Source organism: Hyaena hyaena, unplaced genomic scaffold, assembly GCF_003009895.1.
Source record: "Hyaena hyaena isolate Hyena2069 unplaced genomic scaffold, ASM300989v1 scaffold_21, whole genome shotgun sequence".
In the NCBI taxonomy this organism is placed as follows: Eukaryota; Metazoa; Chordata; class Mammalia; order Carnivora; family Hyaenidae; genus Hyaena; species Hyaena hyaena.
The window spans coordinates 3,173,148-3,199,934 of NW_024080653.1; the positions used below are offsets into that span (position 1 = coordinate 3,173,148).

At 59.9% G+C, this 26,787-nt stretch overlaps 1 protein-coding gene across 3 annotated transcripts in view; it reads right to left on the reverse strand.

The window, feature by feature from the left end:
* Nucleotides 1–11,905: 11,905 nt before the first annotated feature.
* The window catches only part of CYTH1 (cytohesin 1), a 73,616-nt gene continuing 58,734 nt past the window's right edge, over nt 11,906–26,787 (reverse strand). For 2 of the 3 annotated variants that reach the window (XM_039226577.1, XM_039226578.1), the window contains exons 7-13: nt 25,705–25,817; nt 24,151–24,299; nt 23,652–23,764; nt 18,201–18,279; nt 17,083–17,154; nt 16,323–16,477; nt 11,906–13,464 (exon numbers count right to left, since the gene is read on the reverse strand). In XM_039226577.1, coding sequence (XP_039082508.1) covers nt 13,386–13,464; nt 16,323–16,477; nt 17,083–17,154; nt 18,201–18,279; nt 23,652–23,764; nt 24,151–24,299; nt 25,705–25,817 — 760 coding nt within the window. In that variant the 3' untranslated portion in view covers nt 11,906–13,385. The remainder of the gene's footprint in view (nt 13,465–16,322; nt 16,478–17,082; nt 17,155–18,200; nt 18,280–23,651; nt 23,765–24,150; nt 24,300–25,704; nt 25,818–26,787) is intronic. The other variant, XM_039226576.1, reaches the window with a different exon arrangement.

A 26,787-nucleotide genomic window follows, 5' to 3' on the forward strand; every position in this document is an offset into this window, starting at 1 on the left:
CCGGGGGGGCTCGGGAACCGTTCATTCGGAAGGGTCTGTGACCTCCCACACCAGCTGGGTCCCCTGTAAGTTGGGGCGCTCCCCACCTCCCCCCTAGAGGAGGTGCACGTAGAGTCTCCCGCCAGATCCGTGCAAGGGGTGGGTGTCTCTAATCACAGCAACTCGCGGTATCTTTCTGCTCCTTGGGTTTCCAACTAGGACAACTGGGGGCTTCTGGGGCTCAGTTTGGTCCCCGTGGAGAGGCCACTCGGGAATGACCACCGCACGACCGTCTGCCCCTACACCCGGGCGCAAAGCCGCCTGGCACCCAGGGCCTGCCAGTCCGTGTCCAGTGGCGTGGCGGATCCTCACGGCCCCGGGCACGCTGCCTGCCAGGCGGAAGCTGCGGAATTCGAGGGACCAGCTTTCCCAGTTAGCGCGAGAGGCCGAGCTTACAAAACGCCCAGCAGCCAACAGAGCCCTCACACAACCCTGGCAGCAGCGGGGCCAGGGCGCGTCCGTGCCCGCCAGCTTCCCTCATCCTCCTCTGCTTCCAACTCAGGACCAACCAGGAAAACGGACGGGGCGGCCAGGGAGCGGGGCCAGCCTCGGACAGGACAGGGGCTCACTTCCTGTGGTTCTGGGAATCCACTGGCCCCTTCTTCGCTCAAGAGAACTCGGCGGTGGGGGGTGTCCGTCCTCACGGTTTGGTCTCAGGCTGCCTCGGGAGAATCGGCGGGAGGCTTTCTAAATAGTTCAGCTTCGCTCCCCCCGCTCCCCCCCCAACCGGCTTCAGGGGCCCAGCCTGGGCGGTGGACTGTCTCGCCCTCCGTCTCTGAGAGGCCGAGCTGGACCTTCCCAGTAGGGGTGTAACAGCACTGGGAGGGGCTCTGGGTGCTTCTGAGAGGCCGGATGGCGGGAATGCGGGGTGGGGAGGAGCCCAGACGTGGAGGCAAATCGCCAGGGTTGGTGACAGTCACATGAGCCCACTCCTTGGAATAAATCTAGACACACACACACACACACACACACACACACACATACGTGTGCGCACACTCGCTCCTGGCTCTGTGTCTCGGGTTGAACCTGACTGATACACAGTGTGTTAGGAACTTGAGCCAAGGTCAATGCCAGAACATCGGAGCTCCTGCGTTGTGGAACAAGGAGCTGTACCTCCTATTTTCTCAATCCTCGAATGCCGAGCACAGTTGCATGTGCTGACATGGAGCGTACCTTCCATCCGCCCATAGCACCCGGCATCAGAATCCCCCCCCCGGGCCCAGCATTGATGCCAGCAGCGCACTGGGACCGTCATGTGGGCCGTGGGTCCTGAAGCAGGACATGAGGCCACTCCTCAACAACCCAGCGAGAAGAGATTCTCAGACACAAGAATATCAGCAAGGGAATCCGGGACCTTTTCCTCTCGGGATAAATCCCCGCTCCGACGTGGGGGAGAAGGTGCCCTAGGCCCCAGCACCAGCTGGCATGGCGGGAGCAGTTACCTGAGCCCTCAGACCTGCGACCCGCACAGGTTAGCTCAGTGCCCTTGGGAGAGGCGACCCACTACTCTGTGCCTCGGTTTCCCTATTTATAAAATAACTGGGTGGCCTCTAAGATCCTGCTGCCTCCGGCACTGGTAGTTCAATCAGTGAGGCACCAAGCGTGGCATTGGACCCAGGGCATCACGCTCGCGTCTGCGGAGACCGGTTCCTGCTCTGGAATCGCTGAACGACCTTGAGAAACCTCAATTTTAAGCCAACTTGACAGAACTTCAAGTCTCACCAGAGAGCACAGCTCTCCGCCCGGGCGTGAGGCCCTCCACAGCGTTTCTCTGCTTTTAGGGGTGCTGGTAGCCACCCAGTCTTGCTAGGGGCCGGTATTGGGGTACTTTTCCAGGGCTCCGTGTCAGCCCATCTGACACGCCGACCCCGAGTTTGTCTCTCTGAGGCATAACCGTTTCACTCTGACCTCAGTATCTGCTGCTGCACCTCGGTCTCTGCCAGGGAAACCCTGGGGAATGTCTGCCCCTCAGAAGGCTTTCAAGGTCACGGACTGACAATACGGCACCTTTCAGACGGAAATTGGTTGCGTGCCTGGCCCGGACCGCAGCTCTGGAAGAGCTAGCCTGGTGTGCTGCGAGGGCCCAGAACACCACCTCTGTGTCCTTGGCCCGCCTCCTCGTGGGGGAGCGTGTCTGAGGCTCTTGCACTCAGCCCAACCTTTACCGTGAGCTTGAGAACCCGCTTCTGCCTCTCTCCAGCGATGCACGGAAGCAGCCACAACCCTCAAGAGCTTGATAATTCATGTTACGCCTTGGAACCTCGCAATGGACGAAGCTGTCTGTTTCGAATGTGCTCAGACAGTTGACATAGACCACGCGGTGCAGAGGAGCGTCTGACTTTCCAGGCCTCAGGAATGAGGCTCGGGAAGGGACGCCCGCGCAGCCGTGTGCGCTCTCTGCGGGGAGAGCGTTCTCCGCGGCTGGGCCGTTCCACCTGGAAGAGGGGGTCAGTGATGAAAACCAAATGCCCCAGCGCCTCCTGGGCATCAGAACAAGACAAAAATGGGCCGGGAACACGGGGTTTGCAGACGGTGCTGGACTTCTTCTCGGGACCTGGACACTCGTCCCGATGTGTGTTCACGTGCACGAGGTGTTTTCGGGGCAGGAGAGCTCCGGCGTTGGTGAACCGGCCCGGCAGAAAACAGTGCAAACGCAAGACAGGCTGGGCCTTCAGAGTAAAAAATGGGTCCTTGTTTACCCAGAACGTGGTCATGCTTTGAGCTAAGGGATGGGGGTGCGGACTCTGAGTGGATGGAAGTGTCATTTCTGCCATGGGGCTTTGCCTGGTCTGGTCTTTCGTAAGGACTCCGTGCCTTGAGGGTCGCTCCCGGGAGTCCCCCAAGCTCACACTTTGTTGTGAAGGGACGTGATTTCAGGAAAACGGAAGGAGGAGACACCTAGGTCTGTTCTCTCACAACCAGGGCGGAAGGGGGCCCGGGGGCTCCAGAGCCGTAATTACCACTCGGCCGCGACGGCTCGCACAAGGGATCAGAGCCCCGCGTGACGGGATTGCAGAACCAGAGCCTCGAAACCACAGTGCGACGCCACTTCACAGAAGGACCAGAGTCAAGACAGAGGATCACAGGTGTTTGCCAGGTAGTGGAGACGGAGCCTTGCACACTCCTTGTTGGGGGCACGGAGAAGAGCTCGGTCACCGCGGAAAACAGCTTGGTGCTCCTCACAAAGCTAAACATAAAATTGCCACGTGACGCGGAAACCCCACTCCCAAACATGTGCCCAAGGGAACTGGAAACAGATACTGAATCGTGTACGTGCACAGGCACATCCGTGCGAGCGTGAGTCACAATGGCCAAGAGGTGACGACCACCCGGCGTCGGATCAACAGTCTGGGGCCCGTCTGGACCGTGGAACGGTGTTGGCCAGAGCAAGGAACGGGCTCCGACGCCTGCTGTGACACCAACAGACCCTGCAGACGTCATGCCGAGTGAACGAAGGCAGCCGCAGAAGGCCTCGTATTTCAGGACTCCATTTCTGGCGTAAGACTTCCGGAACAGGCGACTCCGTAGAGACAGAAAGCGGGTGGCTGCCGAAGGCCAGGAGAGGGCGGGACAGGAAGTCGCTGCTTAACGAGCCCGGGGTGACTTCCGGGTAATGACAGTGAGAGAGACGCTGGCCGCACAACAGTGTAAAGGCACAAATTGCCACTGAATTGTTTAAAACCGGTTCGATTTATGTTGTGTGAATCTCACCCTAATAAGACATCGTAAAAAGAGCTGCGGGGCTGCCTGCACGTGCCTCTGACATGCCTGAAATCCAGACAGATAAGCGTGGGACCGCCCATCCCCCTGGGAGCCAGGGCCAGCCGCTCGCTCCCAGCCCGGGGCGCCCCAGCAGGACCCCGGCCGGAGCAAGAAGAACCCTAACGACGCTTCCGTCCCACAGTCCGTGGCCTCCTAGAAAAGCGACCTGGAAAGCGGGAGGGGGCCCCTGACTGATTTTCCACTGCAGACTGGGACCCCAAAGCACCAATCCAGGCAGGAAAGTTCTGGAAGTGTCTCCTGAGGGAGGATTAGCAGGATTAACAGGGTCCGTGAGGCGCATCTGGCCCTGGAAACGCGTGTGGCTGTGGTAGAGCCTCCGGCTCAGGGGGAGGGCACAGGTTAGGAAATGAGAGGGAGCCACACACAGTTCCCTGCCCCCGGGCCCAGCCTGCCCGTCAGCAGAGGCCACGCGGAGTCCGTGACGTCAGCGTACGTGCCGATTCGCACCCGGTACCGGGCCGGAGCGCTGTCCCCAGAAGACGTCCACGGGAGCCTGTGACTGAGACCTTGTTTGGGAATAGGGCCCCTGCGGATGTGACTGGTAACGGTGAGGTCCAGCCCAGAGAGAGTCCTTACCGGAGGAGAGAGCGGGGGCACAGGGAAGAGGGCCGTGTGACACGGGGACAGGGGTGGACAGAGGCCGCGGTCAGCCTGGCGACACCAAGATTCGCCGGCGCCGCCAGGAGCCGGGAGACAAGGGAAGGGCCCTTCGCCAGGGTCGGCCCGGAGACACCCTGATTTTGGACGTCTGGCCCCCAGACTGTGCAAGAATTTTGTTGTTTCAAGCCGCCCGAACAGCGTGGTTCTCTGCTGATTCAGGCGGGAGCCGGCAGCCTCTCCCGCTGGGCTTGAGAGGACAGTCTTGCGTTGGTCGCCGTAATCCTGGACGGCAGCTCCTTCCGCCTCACCCATCCAGAGCCGGCCCGGGCGACTGGGTCGTGGGGGGTGGGGGGGGGACGGGCGGGAAAGAAAACACACTCACATCCCACGAGGAGGGTGGTACCGGCAGTGACCCCACCCTGTGCCACTTGCTCTTCCTCCCAGGGATGGTCGAGTGTGACAAGGGACGGCAAGGGAGACTGTGTATGGCTGTGTGTGTGTGTGTGTGTGTGTGTGTGTGTGTGTGTATGGCATTAGCTATGACATCTTCCCCGCAGTCCCTGGGCTTCGGCAGAGCCGGCTCCTCCCCGCAGCCAGTCGAGAGGCAGAACCTGCGGGCACGTCCGTGCTGGGGGGATGGGCAGCTCGGCAGGCGGGCTCCCCACGTCCCCCGCTGTCCTTTGAGGCGGGACCGGGAGTGTCCAGGGTCCTGGGGCCCAGAGAGGCCACAGGGGCTCCTGGAGGACTAGCCACATCACCCCGCCCCCACTCTGCCCAGCAGAAGGTGGGCTGCGAGCCCCTCTCACAGGAACGGGAGGGTGCCAGGCAGCGCGTGCCACGCCGGAACCCTATGAGAAGCCTCCACCCCCCGACCCTGCAACCCGCAGCCAGCCACCGACACAGACGGCTGCAGGGGTGCGAGCCGGGACAGGGGGCTGCCACGGCCCATCCCCCGCGGCTGGCTGCCGGGGTCTGGAGAGGAGCCAGGGCCGGATCCGGGCTGGGCTGCGGCGCTCACACCGAAGGGGCCGGGTGTTTACCCGAGAAATTCGAAGCTTTCAACCAGGCGATGTTGGCGAAAATGCCCGACCGAACTGTTTACCGGGTGAAGCGGAGTTAAATTTAGTTTTCTTGTTGCCAAGCAGGGACGGGCCGTCAGAGGCGCTTCTGAGCAGGGATGGAAATAGACCTGCGTTTGCACACAGCAGGCTGGTAACAGTCCCTTCACACCTACCCGCGGCCACGGGATGCGCCGGACACGCAGCTAAGCCTGGACCCACACGATGGGAATAAGAAAGGAGAAGGAGGGGCGCCTCGGGGGCTCAGTCAGTTAAGCGTCCGACTTGGGCTCAGGTCATGATCTCATGGTTCGTGGGTTCGAGCCCCGCGTCGGGCTCTGTGCCAACAGCTCAGAGCCTGAAGCCTGTTTCAGATTCTATGTCTCCCTCTCTCTCTGACCCTCCCCTGCTCACACACTCTCTCTCTCTCAGAAATAAATAAAACATTAAAAATTAAAAAAAAAAAAAAAGAGAGAGAAAGGAGAAGGAGGGGCGCCTGGGGGGCTCCGTCGGTTGAGTGTCCGACTTCGGCTCCAGTCATGATCTCACGGTTCGTGGGTTCGAGCCCCGTATCGGGTTTCTGTGCTGACTGCCAGCTCAGAGCCTGGAGCCTGGTTCAGATTCTGCGTCTCCCTCTCTCTCTGACCCTCCCCCGCTCGTGCTGCCTCTCTCTCTCTCTCAAGGATGAATAAACGTTTAAAAAAATTCAAAAAAATAATAAAGAAAAAGGACAAGGAGTTAATAAAGGCACGAAGGTACCAGATCTTGCCGCCCCCTGGGAACACTGACTCTGGATCTGGCCGTCGGGGGGAGAGCTGGGCTTTTGAAAAGACCCACAAGACAAGCCAACGTCTGGCAAGATTAACCCGCACACGGAATGACAAACAGGAAGATTAAAGGTTATAGATCTGCATGCACCGCATCATGCCAGTAATTTGAAATTCTAGAACAATGTTCTTCAAAACATGGCCCCCTGACCACAGTGTGTTCATGTGGCGAAGGAGAGCAGGTGGCGGGCAGCCCCGGGTCCCACGCCTGGAGCTTCCGCGCCCTTCAGAGGCGCCGTGCGCCCTCGTTCCCCGTGACTTCCCATCCTGGTCCTTCTCCGTAGCTCCTCCCTCTGTCACCCACCCGACACCCCATTCGTTGCCCTTACGTGAGGCTGTTCTCGTCCTGACCCCGGACACCGGGAGGAGGGCTCTGGCAGAGAGGTACGCGGGGTGTCAACCGTGCAGCGTGGCCCTGGTCCACCCCTGCACCCGTCGGTCCCCGCCACGGGCGTCAGACGCACATAGGTTCTAGCACAGGCGATTCTTTCTGATCAACATTGGCCAACAGATGATGATTTCATAGTCTATAATTCAGAAAAGACTATCCTCCCCCCGGATTCTTAAAATTAGATTCGTAATTAGAAAAAGGTCCCTTAAAAATAGGTGCTGAGGGGGCTGCCTGGGGGGCTCAGTCTCAGGATTGTCCGACTCTGGATTTTGACTCAGGTTATGATTTCGTGGGTTTGAGCCCTGAGTTGGGCTCTGTGCTGACACCGCGGAACCTGCTTGAGATTCTCTCTCCCTCCCTCTCCGCCCCTCCTCCCCCACTCTCTCTAAAATAAAATAAACAAATATTTTTTTAAAAAGCAGGAGCTGAGTTTTGGACACGGGCACGACATTTCCCGATACCTGAGGCCCCGAACAGAGAGCTGGCTTTGCTCAACCCAGCCCTGCCCAGGGGTAGGGGACAGCGGGACCACCCTGTCCCCTAACACCCACTAACATCCAGCCTGCACAACTGCTTCCTGGACTGCAGCTGGGAATGAACAGGTGAGAACGCAGGGGAAACACTAAGACTGTCTGGGTAGAATCCGAAACGTCCCCAAACATCCCCTCCTGGGAGCAGATGGGCAGCAGCGTAGCTGGGACGTGCACCTTCTGGGATCCTAGGAGACCGAGGGGAAGCCCAACCTCAGGTCACCTGCCCAGAGAGAAATCGGCTTCAAACTCCACCACGAGTGCAGCTGGGGAGCGCTGCGGATTCGGGGTGAAGACGCAGCGCGAGGCAGAACCCCCGCCAGGAAAAGGGAAGTCCAACGTGAAGTCGGAAGACACGCAAGGCTGGTCTAATACCTGCTCGCTCACCGCACCACTGCAATCCTGTGCAGTGCAAGCAACGTGCGTATATTTGGTCTTTGAGGTTCCTGGCTCACAGCTCCCAATGCCCTTGCGAGTTCCTGAGTGGTAAGAGCGGGGGAGGGGGCATCTTTTGTTACAAATGTCTGGCATCCTGTCCTCAGTGTCTGGATGCTTCATTCAGAGCCATGATGCTGGGACAGGGGTCTTGTGATTCATGACCAGCCCCTGTCGGCCACAACTGGGGTACAGGATGCTTATTAACCGACCGAGCCTCAGACGCCCCATCCAGCAACATATTTTTAAAAACTCACAATGGGGGGCGCCTGAGTGGCTTAGTCAGATAAGTGGTTAAGCGTCCGACTTCAGCTCAGGTCATGATCTCACAGTTCGTGAGTTCGAGTCCCATGTTGGGCTCTGTGCTGACAGCTTGGAGCCTGGAGGCTGTTTTCATTCAGATTCTGTGTCTCCCTCTCTCTCCCTCTCTGCCCCTCCCCTGGTCACACACACACACTCTCTCTCTCTCTCTCTCTCGAAAATAACTAAACATTAAAAAAAAAAAACCTGGGTGGCTCAGTCTGTTGAGCGTCTGACTGTTGATCTTGGCTCAGGTCACGATCTCATGGTTCTTTAGATCAAGCCCCACATGGGGCTCTGCGCTGACAGCATGGAGTCTGCTTGGGATTATCTCGTCTCTCTGTCCCTCCCCGCATGTCTCTCTCTCCTCTCTCAAAATAAACTTAAAAAAAAAAAACCCAAATAAACAAAACCCCATGACCAAGAGGGCTTTACCCCAGAGACGCAAAGTTGATTTACCGCCATTGTTTGGTTTAACCATCGTACTGACAGACACGGAGCGAACAGGCGAACTGTGTGGACGGAAACACAGCCTCCCAGTTTCCCATCCCGTGAGGGGCCCCGTGAGCTACGGAAAGCGTGGGCAGCCTGGTCCAGGGCTATTCCATCGGGAGCCCACGGAGGGGCTCAGGACGGGGATTCTGCCGATCACTTCGGGTTTTCCGTGTCATTTTCCGTGGAGACGCTCTGTAGCTCACGTTAGCTTCGCGGAGGGGCCTGGGGCCCACAGACAATTAGAACCGCTTCCCTCAGGGTTCCTGAGCGATGGGGGCACACAGGTCTCGGCAGACGGGCACTTCCTGCTACCCCCCAAGAAGAGACGCGTCATGATCGAGGGGAGGGGGGCTGATTTATCCAGATCAAAGTTCTGGTCAGCGAGTGGCGTCTCTACCTCATTCGGCAAACAGAAGAGGATCCATCCGATTCCTAGAAGGTAAGGGGATTAGCAAGTCTCCCCACAGGTGCCGTGGAGCCTCGGGGACAGACTAGCTCAAGCGCCGAAGAGAAAGGACGCTGTCGGCGGCCGCCTCGCTCTGGCGGGGCTGGTGGCACCATGCACCCGCACGTGTCTGAGGAAAGGAGGGCTGCGTCCCCACGGCCGGGCGGCCCGTCCGACGCCTGCCTGGTTCCCAGTGGCCCCTTCCCGCTGCCGGCTGGCGAGCTGGGCGGACGCGCGCGGGTTCTGGGCACGCGTCCCGCTCACCCTGCCGAGCACGCGGGCAGCGGGGCCCCTCCAGTGAGGCGGCGCCCCGTGCGCGACGCTGGGGTCGGCCGTGCCAGCGACGGCCACCGGGAGCAGCCCCGGGCGCGGCGAGGGAAGTGCTCCCCGGGGGCCCGTGCCGCCCGCGCCACATCCTGTCAGTGGATGGTCCTTGGAGAGTGCTCCGCCTTCAGTTCTCAGAATCGTATCATTTCTTAAAGTTTATTTATTGTGTGTGTGTGTGTGTGTGTGTGTGTGTGTGTGGGAAAGAGAGAGAGAGGAGAGAGAGAGAACAAGCACAAGCAGAGGAGGGGCAGAGACAGGAGAGAATCCAAGTAGGCTCTGCACTTTCAGCTCGGAGCCTGACGTGGGGCTCAATCTCAGGACCACGAGACCGTGACTTGAGATGAATTCACATCAGATGTTCAACCAACTGAGCCACCCAGGTGACCCCATAAATTTCTGCTTAAAAAAAAGATGGAGAAGCTTATAAATTCAGATTGATGTTATGATAATAATAAAATAGGATAGAGGGTCAAATGTGACCAAAGGGAAAGTACAGGCTGTACACTGATTCCAACTCCATGACCTTCTGGAAAAGGCAGAGCTACAGAGACATCAGGAAGGTCAGTGGTTGCTGGGGGCCAGCAGAGGTGGGGGATGAATGGGTGCAGAGGTGGGGGATGAACGGGTGCAGAGGGGAGGGGGGTGAACGGGTGCAGTGGGGAGCACGTCCAGGGCAGCGAATGTCTTCCGGGTGATACTGTCACGATGGCTACAGCTCATGTGTGTCCAATGTCACAAGGGAACGATGGCGAGAGGAAGCCGTGTGCACTGCGGGTCTGGGGGTCGCTGACGGGGCCGTGGAGCCCCCCAGTCGTGGCACGCGGACCCTCCGGCGCGGATGCCGACGGTGGGGGCAGGGGGCCGATGGCAGATCTCCGTACCTTCCCGCACTACTGCAGTCCTAAAACTGCTCTAAAAAGTAAAGTCTATTAATAAAAGTAAGAAGCGGGGCGCCTGGGGGGCTCAGTCGGTTAAGCATCCAACTTCGGCTCAGGTCAGATCTCACGGTTCGTGGGTTCGAGCCCCGCGTCGGGCTCTATGCTGGCAGCTCAGAGCCTGGAGCCTGTTTCAGATTCTGTGTCTCCCTTTCTCTCTCTCTCTCTGCCCCTTCCCTGCTCGCTCTCTGTATCTGTCTCTCAAAATAAAATAAAGACATAAAAAAAATTTAAAAAAATTAAAAAAATAAAAGAAAGAAGCAGGGTAAGTAAAAAACACAGGACTGAGTCACGTGAAGGGGCGTGCCCCTGACCCTGAGCTTCCTGGCAACCAAGGTGGAGAGCGAAACAGACCCCGGGTCCGCTCTGCTCGGGGTCCCCCCTCAACCCCACCGGACAGAAGCAGGCAGGGCGGAGCCCCCGCATTCACGGGGTCCTGGCGGCTTTTCAGAGAGAGGCTGGCAGAAGGCTCGGCGCCCCCAGGCTCAGCCAAGTTGGGGGGGCGGGGGCTGGGTGCCGGGATCCGGACGTCCTCACTACCCCGGGAGCCAGGGCCCTTGGAGATGAAGGCCTAGGGGGAGGCCGGCCCCCAAACCGGCCAGCGATGGAGGAGCCCCGCCCGGGGGGCCTCTGGCGCGGATCTCGAGGTTGTCCGTGGGCAGGGCCGTGCGGACCCTCCTTCCCCGCGTGTTTCATGAGCACGGAGCCAGGAAGGCTCTGGGGCCCTGCCTGGAAGATTTACATTCAGTGGGACCACGGAAAAGTGTGGGGCGCCTGGGGGGCTCAGTTGGTTAACCGTCCAACTCTTGATCTCGGCTCAGGTCATGAGCCCACGGATCGTGGGTGCCAGCCTGCTGGGGATTCTCTCTCTCCCCGCTCCCCCCCAAATAGAGGGTCCGTGTAGCACGGATGGTGATGGGGTGTCCGGGGTGCTGGGGCCGGGGTGCTGGGGCCGGGGTCTCCGGGGGGTAGGATGTCCAGGGGGCAGGAAGGGCTCCCACGTGGGAAGGAGGGTGCCCGACGGGGCGCCAGGCGGGCGACGGACGGCCCACGAGACACCCTGCAGGCACCCAGCGAGGACGGGGGAGAGGGCAGCGCTGGCTGCGAGCGAGCAAAGGAACGCTGGTGTCCCCGAGGCCGGCGCAGAGGCCCGTGGCGCGGGGCTAGGAGACCGCGAAGGCCCGCAGGCTGAGCGCCCCAAGCCCGCGAGAAGCCAGAACGGGGAGGCGCTGCTGTCGGGGAAGGGAGCGCTGAGGGGGTGAAGGGGGCAGGCCCGGGCTCGCCCGCCCTCCAGGACCCCCCGCGGCCCACTGCGACCCGTCCCCAAGCTCCGGGTGGGCACGTCTGGAAACGGAATACGAAACGCACATTCCACCAGCCGAAGGCACGTTTCCCGATCTCAGCTTGAAGTGGGAGGTTTGTCACTTGTTTCTCTGCGACAAACGGGGGCAAGAAGGGGTCTGCTGAAGGCAAGACAGCACCTCCCTGACCGCACAGGTGTCAGAGGGACAGACACACGGCCGAGGCCACGGGTGCACCCGCCGGGCACGGCCCCCTGCCCACGGTCACCGGGGAAGAAAGGAGGCCGCACACGGCACAGCTGCTCTGGGCAGATGTCGAGTTTATTTGCTGCAGTTCCTTGGCGCTAGTTTACAATGCAAAATAAACAAAAAAAACCCCGAAAAACAATTGGAATAATAATTATAATTTTTTTAAAACCCTGTCAACAACTTTCAGTCATTTCTTTATATTTTATATTCTGACAAAACCTTTTTTTTTTTAAACAAATACAAAATAATCTAAAAGGAGAAAAACTATACATGGATTATTTACACCTCTGATAAATAGACGAATACTGACGCGGGTGCCTCTCCGCAGTACTTGGACACCCAGCCGCTGCCTTCACGAGCCCGGGTAGGACCTGTGTGCAGCGGGGGTCCCCAGAGAGTCCCCCCTGGCAACCCCTTCATGCCCTTTAACAGAAGCGATTTCCAGAGATGCCAGCCTGTCCTCACGGCGCCGGCAGAGCTGGGTGGCGCAGCCCGAGGCGGCTGCCAGCGCCTCGCCCTCTCCCGCGAGGCAGCGTGTGCGGGCCCGGTCCCCGGCCGCGTGGGGGGCGCGGGGATGACGAGCGGCGGGAGCGGCCCCGAGGGTCCCTGAGAGAACGGCAGGACACCTGCCTTCCGTGGCTCCTTTACACGCAGCTCAGGAGGCGCGCGGCCGACTCGGGTTTAGGGGAGAAAAGGACATGAGGCCAGCCTGTCACCCCCCGCCTGCCCCGGCCCCTTTCCCTCTACCCCCTCCCCCAATTGCGCCTGGGGTGGCCCAGGGCAGGGCCGGTTTTGAGGCAGAGAAAGCCGAAGACATAAGGTGATCGGGTGAGACCCCCTTCCTCTAAAACGAGGACGGGACGGAGGCTCGGGGCGGCGCGGGGGGGGGGCCACCAGGTGGGAAGCAGGTCAGCCCGGACCCTCGCTGGGGTTCCCTTCCTCACGGTTCTGGTTCCTGGTATTTAGCTCAAGGGAAAACGCTGACCTTGCATCTTAAAGCCCAACAGGAAGGATTCGGAGAGAGAAGACGAGTGGCCGGGACCCTCTCCTCCCCCGGCGGCCCCTAGCACTTAGACCGAAGACGCAGGCCACGGGGCCCGGGGTCCTGGCCGGGTCGTCGCCCTCGCGGTGCCAGCGCCTGCCCCCAGCCGCACTTGGGGACCCGCCGCCCCAGGAGAGGCCCCCACGCCACACTGGGCCGAACGCCGCGGAACGGCTCTACTTTATCTTTTTCTTTCTTTTAAAAAACAAAAATATATCTTTATAATACGTGGCTTCTCTTCCGTTCCACTGTTTTTTCTAACATATAATAATATATCGATACGTGTATTTACGGTGCAGGGTTGAAGGCTTCTTCACAGGGGAATAACCAAGAGGTAAACAGTTGGCTTCGAGCTCTGCTATGAGACCTGCTGCACGGGAGGCCTGCGAGGAGGCCGCTGTGCCCACGGGGCTCTGGCGCTGGACACACGTGCGGTCCTGGCCCCAGGGCCACGCCTCCCTCCTCCCACTCGAAGACACGTAGCGAGCGCTGAGGCCAGTCTCTAGGGATTTGGGGTGACGCCCTGCGGTGACACCCCTGCTCGGCAGCCGCCCCCGGCCGTGGGGGGCGGGAGAGAGAGCCCAGGGCCTCGCACGCCTCACACGCCGGGGCCGCTCGCGGTGCAGACTCAGTGTCTTTTCGTGGAGGACACCTTCTTCTTCCGCGCCGCCAGCATCTCATAGAAAGGGTCCCTGCTGATGGCCGCTCTGGACACAGAGAGGGGACAAGAGAGAAACGATGAGAACGGGCCCCAGGGAGAGGACCCCAGGCTGGGGCTTCTGCTGCAGCACCTGCGCCCCCTGCCCCGCTCGACTGTCGCTGCGAAGGCCAAGTCAGGGGTATCGACCTTCACTGTGTCCACAGGCCTGAAGGGACACAAGCTTGGGGACAGACCCAGGGAACGCATGACAAGCCCGCTCTGGAGTGCGTGCTGCCTGCTTCTACCTGCTTCTACTAAGAGTGGGTGTGGGTTTCGGACCGCACGTCACATGTGCACAGCACTGCCCTCCGGCCCACAGTGACCGTGGGCGCCACACAGCCCCGCCCGCCTGCGGCAGAGCGCCTGTGCTGTGCACCCCAGCGCGGCAGCCGCCCCACACCTGTGCAGGCCAGGCCGCCGCTGGGCTCTCAGGGAGCGGCCGCAGGCCTGTGTGTGCACAGCCCGGACACGAGGGGGCCCCAGTGCTTCCTGGCCCTGCCCCGGAGACACTGCGCAGGACGGGGACAGCATCACCGTCACCCTCAACTTTCAGCCAGGCTGTGGCGCGGGTGCCCTGAAGCTGTCCAAGAGCTGAGCGCGTTCTGCGCTGGCTCTGCGCCCGACCGGGGAAGTGACCGCTCCGCAGGCTGCCTGCCGCCTGGTCACCAGAGGTGACGTGTCCCTGAGGAGCATCTCTGCAGCTCCTGGGGGACGCCCGGAACCGGCGGTCCCTGGCACGTGTCCCGAGGGCCAGTTAACGGGACCAGTTAAAGGGTCGGGAGCGCAGGGTGCGGCTGCTGTGGAGTCACAGGGCTCAGTCTGAGGACCGACCACGCCCGGGGCTCCAGACAACTGAATTCGCCTCGCTGCGCTTGGCGGCCTGGTGTGTAAGGGGACGGCTGTGCCACCCGGAGCACACGGACAATGTGTGCGCAGCACCGGGACCGGGCGGCCCACGCGCCCCCCCCCCCCCCCCCCCCCCCCCCCCCCCCCCCCCAGGACGGAACGACCAAGGACCTGACCCTGCAGGGCGCCCCGCCCTCCTAGCTGCAGCGCAGCCTCTGACAGGCACAGCCAAGGAACGGCGCGAGGGGATGGCCATGAGCAACCACGTGACCATACAGGGGCCCATGGCCCTGGAAGCCGCGTGCGCACGGGAGCGTGGGAAAACTGTGGGGGCGCGGCAGCAGTGAGGCAGCTCTCGGGACAGCCGGCTGGTCACCCGAGAGAGTAAGTTCCATCCCTCGCTTCGGACCACATACTAAAAGTAAGTTTCATAAGGATTCAAGAATTAAACGGTTTTTATGAGACACGCGGTAAGAACAGTGTGGGCTACGTGGAGGGGGGCCACCTGCCGGCCAGGACGCCCAGGGCACGGCCACTCCTGTGCCCAGACCTCACTGGACAGCTTCTAAGTGTTTATTTACACTCCAGCTGGCTGACACCCCGCGTACTAGTGGTTGCACGGGTATCATCTGGGCAGAGTGTGTCCCTGGGTCACCCGGTGCTCGCAAGTGGAGGCCTTCGTCTCGTTACTGGTAGTGACGACTGAGGGTCCACAGGGGCCCTGGAGCCTCGTCCACCGGGGGAGGGTCGATGGGGCCCTGCCGATGCCGCACATCGAGTGGGGAGGAAGGCAGCAGGGCCCGGGGAGGCTGGGCACGCCCACACATGACCCAGTGTCACCCTGAAGTGTCCCCGGGGTCCTCCCCATCACACCAAAGGGGCGGGAGGCGTGCCGGGTGCCCGGGGAGCCCGCCGTGCACCGCCAGAGTCCACCCCCTGCGCTGGCTTCACCCGCTGTCTGCTGTCTGACCCTGGCCGGGCCCGCACCCGCTGCAGCGGCGACACCGGAACGGACTCTGAACTACAGGGCTCCCCGCTCAGGAGCAGGCCGTGGCCCGGGCGGAGGGCGCCATCACAGGGGCCGTGCAGGGCGGCAGGGCCTCAGAGCAGCTGGTCAGGGCCACCCCCCCACCCCAGACTCTGTGGGGGGGTCACGAAGCCCAGTGGCAGGCAGAGGAAGGAAAGGGCTGGTGACGTCGTGCGGACCGAGCACCGACGGGGAGAGCAAGGACGCGCCCTCAGATAGGAGCGCCTTGCCGCACACACGGGGCACCGCGGCCTCTGCACAGGCCCCACGGCGGGAGGGGGAGGCTCGCGGCGTCAGGACGGCCCCGCCCGCAGCCCGCTGCAGTCTGTACCCCCGACACCCCGAGAGCCCTCTTCCCTCCCACAGCACCGCCGTGAACGGTGCGAGGCTGTCTCGTGACCTGGGCACGTTCCGTGACTGCCGTGGTCCTCAGCTTCCTCACCTGTGAACGGGGCAACAGTACCACCGGGATTAAGAAACCAGGAAACACGAGGACTTTGATCTCCGCCGAGCTGCCGTCCTGGGGACGGGCCCTGCTTCCCCCAACGCGGACAGCTGGGCAAACGGCACCCGTGCCTGTGGCCTGGCCACCGCCCCTCCTTGGGTCTACGACGTGCCCGTAGGGAAGCCTACTCTCTTAAACACGCTGCCGTGGTCAGGCATCTGAAGACCCACTGGGAAGTCATCTGGGAATTCCGGGTCTACCACAGGGGAGGAGAGAGCCGGCGGCAGCTGGGATGATGAGGTACCTGAGGGGGGCGCCTGGGGGGCTCAGCCGCCCAAGTGTGCACTCTTGGCCTCGGCTCGGGTCATGATCCCAGGGTCGCGGGCTCCTCGCTGAGCATGGAGCCTGCTTAAGATTCTTGCTCTCTCTCTCTCTCTCTCTGCCCCCCCCAAATTAAATTAAATTAAATTAAATTAAAAAAAAAGTGTCTGAGACAAGTGAGAGCCCCTGTCAAGGGAAAGCAGGCCTATGTTTCAGATGCACCTACTTGATGCATTTAATCCACTCTTCCTTCTCTTCCGGCGTCGGGGCGGAGATGCGGTACACGGTGTGGTTCCCCTCCACCACCCGCCCGTCAGCCTCCGTCTTACAGGCCTTGATCACCTGGTCTTTGTTGTCGGGGATGTAAAGCTCGAAGCAGTTCTGGGAATCAGGAAAGAGAGGGGTAGAGCGACAAGGTCAGAGAGAGCTGCCAAGCAGGACGAAGACGACGCGAGTCGACTGCTCGGGAGACTCTTCGTTCCGACCTCCGTAAACACAGGCGATAGGATTCTCCAATGGGGAAGAGGAGCCCGGAAGTGGAAATCTGGAGGATGCAGGCTGCGTATCAGCAGGCCCAACGAGAGAACATACCAGCCAGATACGCACACGACCGCTCCCCCCTCTCCGCCCACCGGAAGCACGGAGAACTGTGGGCCACACGGATGCTGTTTACCACCCCTCCCCCCCACAGCACCGCCGGATTCCAAATGAGAGGGGTCTGTTAGTGTGCAGATTGACACTGCCTTTTAAGGAGGGACAATTCCATCCCTTGTGTGACAGTCAGCAGGTGACACTAAGCCACGTGGACAGAACGAAGAGGTCACCTAGGGCCTCGCCTTTGGCCTGAACACAAAAGGGAAGTTTAAAGTGAGGCTACACTGGAGGCACGACGCTACTTTTCAGTTTTCAGGGGATCTCTGCGATTTCGGTCTTTTCCAAAGAACGGCTACGCCCATCACTTTTGCCCCCAGCCCCCCAATACTCACTGGTTTTTTGGAGTCTTCCACCTCCCGGATACTCAGATTCTCTAACGGGATAATCCCCCGGGGCTCCTTATCCTACAGGACAGTGGAGACAGAAAGCCCTCACTGCTGGCACCGGGAGCCGCCTGCTCCGCCAGCGTTCCTCACCCACGACCCCCACCCCTGCCACCTCAGGCTCACAGATCAGCTCTAGGGCCCACACCCTGCATTCTAGAATCAGACCAGGGTCAGAAACGGATGGGTATGGGAGCCCCTGTGACCAGAGGCCTCTGCGAGGACGCCCAGGGGAGGCTGAAAGACAGACTGTGGCCAGAGCCCTCGGCGGGGCGGGGGGCCTCTCAAAACTAAGCATTTTTAAATAAAATTTTTAATGTTTTTTTATTTATTTCTGATAGAGAGAGACAGAGCAAAAGCAGGGGAGGGTCAGAGAGAAACAGGTTCCAGGCTCTGAGCTGTCAGCACAGAACCTGATGTGGGACTCGAACCCACGAACCGTGAGATCCTGACCTGAGCCAAAGTCGGACGCGTAACCGGCTGAGCCACCCAGGCGCCCCTCAAAACTAAACGTTAAGAGACTTACACGTACCACATATTTGCAGTTATTCCACTCCTGCTGAAGCCCAACAGAACCCCCACAGCTCAGGAAAACTTCAGCTGGAGCCCCCAGTGATTTCCAGCTTCCCCGGCCCACTCCCCTCCTTTCCCCCTTATTAGGCCTTTCACCCCCTGGACTGCTTCTCCCCAAACCAGAAAATGTGAATTCTCCTCATCACGATTTTCTCCATCTCCCCTTTCAAAGAGGCCACAAGCTCTTCCCTGGCACCTGACCCCAGTTCGTGCTCTTGAACCTGGCTCTGAACCCCATTTCTGACGCCACCTGTCCCGTCAGGCCTTCCCCTCTGGGCTTCTCATGCCCCATCCAGAGCCGCGTGTGGGCTCCCAGCCACGCCTCCCTGGGCAAGACGCCCATGTCATCTTCGCCCCCCCCCGACTCTGGGGTCCGTCCTGGCTCTTCCTGTTCACCTCAGGTCCCCTTCCCCCCTCCCACGGCCCCCTCCACCGACATCTGCCTGGAGCGGAGGGGACACGGAGCCCCCCCCGGCGCACCAGCAGACGCTCACCGTCGTGTATTCAAAGTAGTAAAGGCAGTTGTCGGTCAGAATAAACCAGCGCCTCTTCCACGTCTTGACCCTGCCACCTGCAAAGACAGACGTGTGTCCCACGGAGGCTGGCGGGCCGCGCGGGCTCCGCAGCGCACGGACTCCCCCCGCGAACAGCACGAGGGGGCGGAAGCGAGGGGCAGGCACCGCAGCACACGGAGACCATGGCAGAGTTCACATCGGTAACAAGACACAGAGCCAGGACAGAAGCGCCTTTCACAGAGTGAAAGTCCGCGGGGACAAGCAGAGCAAGCGGGTCAGGTGGCCCCCGGGGGTGAGCTCAGCACGGTGGGATGAGAGTGTGGCTTCGGGGGGAGTGCCCGGGGTCAGGTGGCGCCCGGGGGTGAGCTCAGCACGGTGGGATGAGAGTGTGGCTTCGGGGGGAGTGCCCGGGGTCAGGTGGCGCCCGGGGGTGAGCTCAGCACGGTGGGATGAGAGTGTGGCTTCGGGGGGAGTGCCCGGGGTCAGGTGGCGCCCGGGGGTGAGCTCAGGATGGTGGGATGAGAGTGTGGCTTCGGGGGGAGTGCCCGGGGTCAGGTGGCGCCCGGGGGTGAGCTCAGGATGGTGGGATGAGAGTGTGGCTTCGGGGGGAGTGCCCGGGGTCAGGTGGCGCCCGGGGGTGAGCTCAGCACGGTGGGATGAGAGTGTGGCTTCGGGGGGAGTGCCCGGGGTCAGGTGGCGCCCGGGGGTGAGCTCAGGACGGTGAGATGACAGCGTGTGGCTTCAGGGGGAGTGCCCGGGCGAGGAGGACACGCGGTGCAAGCCTGACGGTCTGACTGGGCTGGGGATGCACCGGCAGAAGCCTAGGGGTGTGGTGGGAACAGGAACGGCGGAGAGGGTCGGCCCCGGCCCGAACTACACGGCCAGGGCACCCGGCCCAGGGGACACGTGGGCGGGCTCATCAGAATCGGACAGAAGGGGCAAAAGGGACTAAGGTGTATTAACCTCTTCACACTCAAATCTGAAGCCTTCCTGGTTCCTGTCATTCCACTCTCTACCCCACCTTCTGGATTAGGGTGAATTTCTACACTGGCTTTCGGGCTTCTGGACAGGTGTCCTCTGAACGGCATTTCCCCGGAGTCCTGGACGGGGCAGGGCCTGGACCTCTCACCTGCGGCTCTGGACACAACGAGCTGGAGGAGGGGTCGCCGGCCAGACGGGCACTAAGAGCAGTGGCCGCGAGCACCGAAGGGCCCCTTCCCCCTACGCGATGTGTGACAGCAGAAGGTGGGGGGCTGCCATCCTATACTGAGGGGGACGCTCGGGAAGGAGGCTTAGCTGCGAGCAGTTTCAGCAAAGCCGCGTCTGCCCCTTCCCCCCCACCCCCCGACGGCCATGAGCCCATCCTGGTCCCTCCCCTGCTCACATCGGGACAAGGGGCAGCTTTCTGGACACGAATCACACACGAGTTACGCAAAGGCCTTCTCGTGCTGTGACACGGGTGTCATTTTAGAAGCACCTCCTGCTGCCCGGGCAGCGTGTGTCCTTGCTGAGATCTGCCCTACAGAAAGCATCGCGCCCCCCCCCCAATCCTCACGGAGGCCTGTGGGGTGCAGGGCTCTCGTGCCCCCGTCACAGGCAGCTGAGCAACGGGCAGAGGGCTCATACAGGCTGTGCCGCCAGGGCGTGTCCACATGCCCACCCCGGGTCTCCCGACAGCACGGCACGTGAGGTCACGGAAATGGAGCGCCAGCACCAGTCCCAGCATCAAGCGGAAGGAAGGGGCTGCTGGGCTTTTCGGTCTCTTTCTGGCTCTGTGTGGGGCCTGGAGCCCCGGGGGGGTTAAGGGCACGATCCCCAGGTGCCACGGTTCTAAACAGCACAGACCCAGCTTACGGGGGCTCGGCCGTCAGTGCACACACGCTGCCCGCCCATGGAGGCCCTGGGCTAGCACCAAGCGGGGACTGACCCCCGCACCGTCTGCCAGCGCAGGGGAGCACGGGCCTCCGGTCCCTAAGGCCCTAGGGCATGAATCGAGAAGGAAAACCAGAGATGAAAATAGGACATGCATGTGGAATGTGGGAAAGGCTGGGCAGCGTCAAAACAAATGAGGAGGAGAGAGAAGACAAGGAACGCAGGATGGGAGCTGAACGTTATGAAAGAGGAACCCCCTCCTCCACTTCAGAGCCTGAGACACAGGCTCTTCTGCCTCTCGGGCCGTCATCCCCGCGCAGGGCTCTGCACACAGGACACCTCGCCCATGCGGACTCCCACGCGCTTCCCCACAGGACCGCCACCCGGGGCACTCGGGGCCGGGCGGGCATGGGAGGGGGGGGTCGGATGCCAAAAGGAGGAAGGTGGAAGGAAATCTAGGAGGCAAAGCGAGGCCGGGAAGACGCCCTCCCTGATTACGAAAGCTTGGCGGTTTCCCCTGACGACCTGCGGGGATACAGAGACCCTGCCGTGACGCGCCCCGGGGTCCCGGGGGAGCATCTCCACGTGGAAGGAAACAGACATGAAACAAGCAGACAGACCAATGCGCGCACCTGGGACAGTCCCTGTGGAACTCACAGGACGCCCTCCCCCCGCCCCCCCGTAAAGGCCAGGCGCCATCTTCCCTAGAGCTGACAGACCCCGGAAGGTTCTAACGAACGTCAGCGCTGGGGCTGCTCTCTCTACGTGCGGCTCCTGCCCAAGCAGCTCCGGAGCACCTGGGGCTCCTCCTCCAGGAAAAACGTTTCCCCAAATCGGCCAACGGAGAGGAGATGCCAAGAGCGTGTCAGGGGCCAACTCTGGGTTTGTGACGACAGTCACTGCGAGAGAGGAGGGGAACTAGGGAGCCGGGCCGTGATGCCGCCCCGTAACCTCCAGGACTTCCCGGAGGGGCTTTTAGCTTTTGTCTTTTCCCTCCCCCCAAAGTTGGCATCACTTTGAGTTGAGGAGATGCCATTTCCCTGTTTCACGCAAAGACAGACGTCCCAAGCTGTCTGGTTTACTTCTTGGCCTGGCGTGCTTTCTGAGCAGGACGAGTCAGAAGCACAAGGCGCTGGGAGGGCAAACCTTCCTCCCCTCCCGCCTCTTCTCCGCCTGAGAAATTACGGTAATTCACGGGGGTCAATTTGAATGCAACACACAGAGAACACGCCTGGCCCGTCCTTCCCAGGGAAACTCCAGCGACTTCTTCCTCTGCTTTTATAAGCCCCGCCCTTTGCAGGTTTTCCTGCATCACTGCATTCAGTGAGGTTTTCGCGATCCCACGGCCTGGCACCTAGCTGTCTGATGCACCATGTCCTCGTCCTAAAAGGGGTAACATGACCCCCTAAGCCTGACCGTTCCCTAGGGACTGTACAGTAAGTTAGAAGCAGCATTAACACTACCACCAGCAATTAAAAAACAAAAGAACCAAAAATAACGAACTAAGAAAAACGCTGCAGCGAGTAGAATGGCCTTGGCAGAGCGAGCGAGCAGGCGGGGGTGGGGTGGGAGGGGGTTACATACCTCCTGGAGTTTGGGGCAAGGAAAAGGAGAGCCAAAATCATGGAAACATACAAATGAGGGAGAAAAGAAAATTAAAACAAAGAAATTAAACCCAACTCCTTAATCTTTAAGTGCAACGTTATTAGTCATTCGAGTCTGCCTAGAGGAGCCAAGACCTAAAAGCAGCAGGGGCACACGCCACGGCCTGGGGCGTGAGTGGGGGGGGGCGGGGGGGCGGTCCGGTCCGCCACACACCAGCCGGAGAAGGCAAGGGCTGGGGCACCGCCGAAGCCGGGGCCCCGCAGGTGCCGCGGGTCAGTTCTCACCCAGCTACTGTGTATCAGTGACCTAGCCAGAGTCCAGAGCTAGGAGGGGACAACCGCCTGGGGACAGGCGTAGCGTCTTCCCTCAGAGGCCACTTCGTAAAGCGTGTGTAAGGATGCACACATGTTCCCACGGATATGTACGTACGTATGTGTGCACACGAGAACACGCATCCTTGCGGCTGTACGCGCACACAGACACAGACACACCACCGCGGGGACCCTGCCTTCTGCAGCCTGTGGGGACACGGGGCGGAGTCGGGGGGGTGTCTACGTGGCCGTGAGGGAAACGCCATGTGAACAGCTCCTGGCCTGGAGGAGGTTTCGAGAAGGTAATCCGAGGACCTAGGAACAAGTCCTGCGTTTCGTTCACGTCTTCTTTTAAAACCGCAGGGCGGCTCATGAATTTACATGCCATCCCCGTGCAGGAGCCAAGATCCTCTCTGCGCTGTTCTAATTTTAGCGCCTGGGCTGTCAGAGCCAACTCTGGGCGTGAGCATTTAAACAAATTTCACTGGAGGGAAAGTGAATGCAGGCCTGGGTGTACTTCCCAGTTTCCTGTGGGTTTCCTCTGGGCTCGAGCCGCCTGGCAGCGAAGGTAGTGAGGAGGACGGTGGTCTCTGGGGATGAGCCACTTGAGAGAATTCACTAACTCGAGGGAGGACAAGGCTCTGACCCGTGCTTTGAGGAGAGCTTATAAATTCAGTCATGAGAGAGAAACGCAAGGACCTGGGATACGCTTTTTCAGGGAAATATAAATCCCACCGCTGCCTGGACCAGGTGGAGACTCGAGATTCTATTTCAGTGGCTTGCAGGGGTGTCAGTCAGAGCGAGGGAGCAATGGCTTCTAACTTCCCCGGGACTAGTGGCTGAAATGGGAGGGGGTCCTTCTAACAAACGCCTCCTGATAACGAGGGGCCTGTGTAGCAAAAGGCCGAGGCGGAAGGAAACAGGGGTGCGGGGTCTCTCGGAGCCGAAACGCTGCTGTGGCTGCGTCCGGGGATCCCCGTGTTCTGGAACGCTTGATGAAATAAGCACGTGTGGGCACGAATGTCGTGCAGACCCTACTGCGTCTCCAGCTGGGGACTGTCACCTGCACCCGGGCAGGACAGCCTCACTTCTGGCAGAGGGAAGAGGGATCTTTTTTCTCTTTATTCTCTTTCGGAATGAGCAAAACCATTAAGGTGGCTGATGCAGCTTGGCGAAGAGGCGGGGGCGGGGGACTGCTGCCGAGAGTGAGGGGGTGGCCGGGGTGGTGCGGCAGCCAAGGGCTTGGGGTTGCCATGCACGCTGCCCGTGGGGAGCCGGATGCAGGGGGGTGATGATGCGCCGGGGCGGGGCAGGCGGGAGCACCAGGCACGATCGGTGTGATGGCAGCCACAGAGGTGACACCGCTGGCCACCCTCCCAGGGGGCCCTGAGGGCAGAGGAAGGAGGAGGACCAGGCCCCCCAGGAACTGACTCAAAACAGACCCTGCTCAGTCAACCCCAGAGTTGAAGCGTGGAGCGCAGGCCCGCGGGGGCAACGCTCGCAGCGCGAGTCCGCCCCCAGCGGTACCCCGACATCCCACGGGGCACCGACTGTGCATCCGCTTCCTCCCCGAGCCCCGCGGCGCCCGTGCGGCCTTCCTAGGACTCCGCGCCGGGAGTCCCGGCCTGGAGGGCGCTACTCACCGAGTTTCAACAGCCAGCCTTCTCGGTCTGGATTGAAGAAAGTGTGGGTGAGGTCATTCCCGTCGTCTTCTGGGATTTTAAAGGGTTCGTTTTTTATGCTCTCGTACAGATTCTGGGGTAAAAGACGACACTGCATGTCTCTGGTTTCAGAGGTCTCTCTCCCCCTCCCCGCTCTCTTCATTTGCGCAACAAGCAGGTGCTACGCGCCACGCATCTGTCAGGTGCCCAAGACAGGAGAGCACGACCAGTGCCGCCTTCGGGCAGCTCCCAGACATGAAATAAGTGAGGTGCCTCGTGGATAACTAAGAAAAAAAGTAACGTAGCCCGACCTCACTCGCACGGGAGATCCAGGCTCAGAAACCACTGGCCCACCCGCCCTGGGCCCCTGCTGGCATCTTCATGGATTTCACACACTTGAGTGGGTTTTCCAAGGAGAGCCCCGGGGGCTGCGGGTCTGTGCCCTGTCCCCGCCCCCACCTCCCGGCAGAGCGCCCTCACCCGGAGCAGCTCCTCGGGCAGGTCTCCTCCGTCGTTGATGCCGCGATTCATGGCGATGAACCTCTCCACGGTGGGCTTGTCTTTGACGTTGGGGTTGTGCAGGCTGGTGTTCAACATGATGATGGCAAATGAGAGGACGTAACAAGTGTCTAAAGAGAAAAGCGGGGCGCCTGGGAGCTCAGTCGGTTAAGTGTCTGACTTCAGCTCAGGGCATGATCTCACGGTTCGTGGGTTCGAGCCCCACGTCGGGCTCTGTGCTGACAGCTCGGAGCCTGGAGCCTGCTTCTGATTCTGTGTCTCCCTCTCTCTCTGCTCCTCCCCTGCTCACGCTGTCTCTTTCTCTCAAAAATAAGTAAAACATTTTTAAAAATTTAAAAAAAATAAAGAGAAGGGGCGCCTGGGTGGCTTAGTCGGTTAAGCGTCCGACTTTCGCTTAGGTCATGATCTCGCGGTTCGTGGGTTCGAGCCCCGCGTCGGGCTCTGTGCTGACTGCCAGCTCAGAGCCTGGAGCCTGTTTCAGTCTATGACTCCCTCTCTCTCTGACCCTCCCCTGCTCACGCTGTCTCTCTCTCTCTCCTAGAAATAAAAAAAAAAAAAAAAAAACATTAAAAAAAAAATTAAAAAAAAATAAAGAGAAAAGCAAAAAAACAAAAACAAAAACAAAACCCAAAAACGATCAGAAACATCCTGCTCAAAGGAACAAGGAAACACCCAGCGGGGGCAGGAACACAAGCCCCGCTCACCAAGAAACGAGAGTGTCTGCACGCCTGGGCTCCCCTGAACCGGCGGCTGCACGCTGCCGACCGCAAAGGGCGGGACACAAAACGGCAGCGCCTGCTCAGGCCCTGAAGGTGATTATGCTCCTGGTTCAAAGGATAGCAGGCTCACTGCGGACAGTCCGAGACACGACATGGCACGTAAAAAAGAAAACACAAAATACCTATAACCCCACCGCCTGGTAACGACTTATGTCGCTTTATTCCACGAACGCGGTGCCACCAACAGCATGTGACTAATGTACTCAGGGTGTGGACAAGACGGAATCGGACAGACGCAGTTCTGAACCCTGCCGTCTGGCTAACCGCCAGCATTCTCTCAGGTCAATAGAAACCTCTTTTTACACACACAACGCTTACTTTTAATTCTTTCTCTTACGCTGAAGCGGAGCTGACGCACCGTGCTCTAAGAGTTTCAGGGGCAGCGCGCACTGCCTGTCCCACCTGTCACCACACAGCGGTGTCACAGTGTCACCGGCTGGCTTTCCCAGGCTCCACTTCTCAAACCGCTGGTTACAAAACGGGCCGGCCACAGAGACGAAGCACATGACTTTTCAGGTGCACGGCACCTCACTCACACACACGACGACACACATTCCCGCCCCCTTTCCTCCTCCCTGCGCTTTTGGATCGTTCTGGAATTCTTACTATCGTAAACAACGTTTAAATCCATGTTCCTGGCATGAACCTTTCGTTCTGGAAACCGTCTAGAGCCGAGAAAGGATCTTGTGCGAGATGGCGGCCGGCGCTGGGGCGGCTGGGGCGGGGCCCGGCCTACCTGTGCACTGGAACACGCCACTGTTGCACTGGCAGTACCGCTGGGCGAACGCCTCCATCATCCGGTCGATCTTCTGGGCCTCTCCTGGCAGCCGGAAGCTCCACAGGAACTGCCTGGGGGAGGAGGGTTAGCTGGGTCACTGGGCTGGTGCCTGAGTGAGAGGGCAGCTACATCACCGGGCAGGGGCTTGGGGGGACTGCTCCAAGGACGGCCATTAACGCTCCCTGTGGATGTGAATCCCGGAGGGCAAAGGGAAACCTGCTGGCATCTGGAGTGTATAACTACCGATTTCCTATTCTAGGGCAGGGAAACAAAGGAAAATTAGGAAAAAAATTCACGGGGCGCCTGGGGGGCTCAGTTGGTTAAGCGTCCGACTTTGGCTCCAGTCATGATCTCACAGTTTGTGGGTTCGAGCTCCGTGTCAGGCTCTGTGCTGACAGCTTGAGAGCTGACAGCTCAGAGCCTGGAGCTGCTTCGAATTCTGTGTCTCTGTCTCTCTGTGCCCCTCCCCTGCTCATGCTCTCTTTCTCAAAAATGAATAAATATCAAAAAAAAAAATTAAAAAAGAAAAAACTTCTAAATTTAAATATTCACCAACTTCCCAATGAAATTTCTTAAACAAAAGACATGAGTAAAGTTTTGGCAAATTTGCTTTCAGGACGCGCTGTAGTTCAATTCTCTTTATCCATCAAATCATTTCAATCACCGGCTCTTAGGCTGCTTTCCTTTAAGGTACTTCAAGATAGGGGCACCTGGGTGGCTCAGTCAGTTGAATGTCCATCTTTGGCTCAGGTCATGATCTCACGGTTCATGGGTTTGAGCCCCACGGCAGGCTCTGTGCTGACAGCTCAGAGCCTGGAGCCTGTTTCAGATACTGTGTCTCCCTCTCTCTCTGACCCTCCTCTGCTCATGCTGTCTCTCTCAGAAATAAATAAAACATTTTTGAAAAATTAAAAAAAAAAGATACTTCAAGATATTCATCATGCCCCCCTCAAGGACGTCCTTTTACTAAAATGCCACACAGAACAGACACAGGATCAGAGACCTGCCTCCCCCACCTTCCAGGGCGCCCTCCTCAAACTT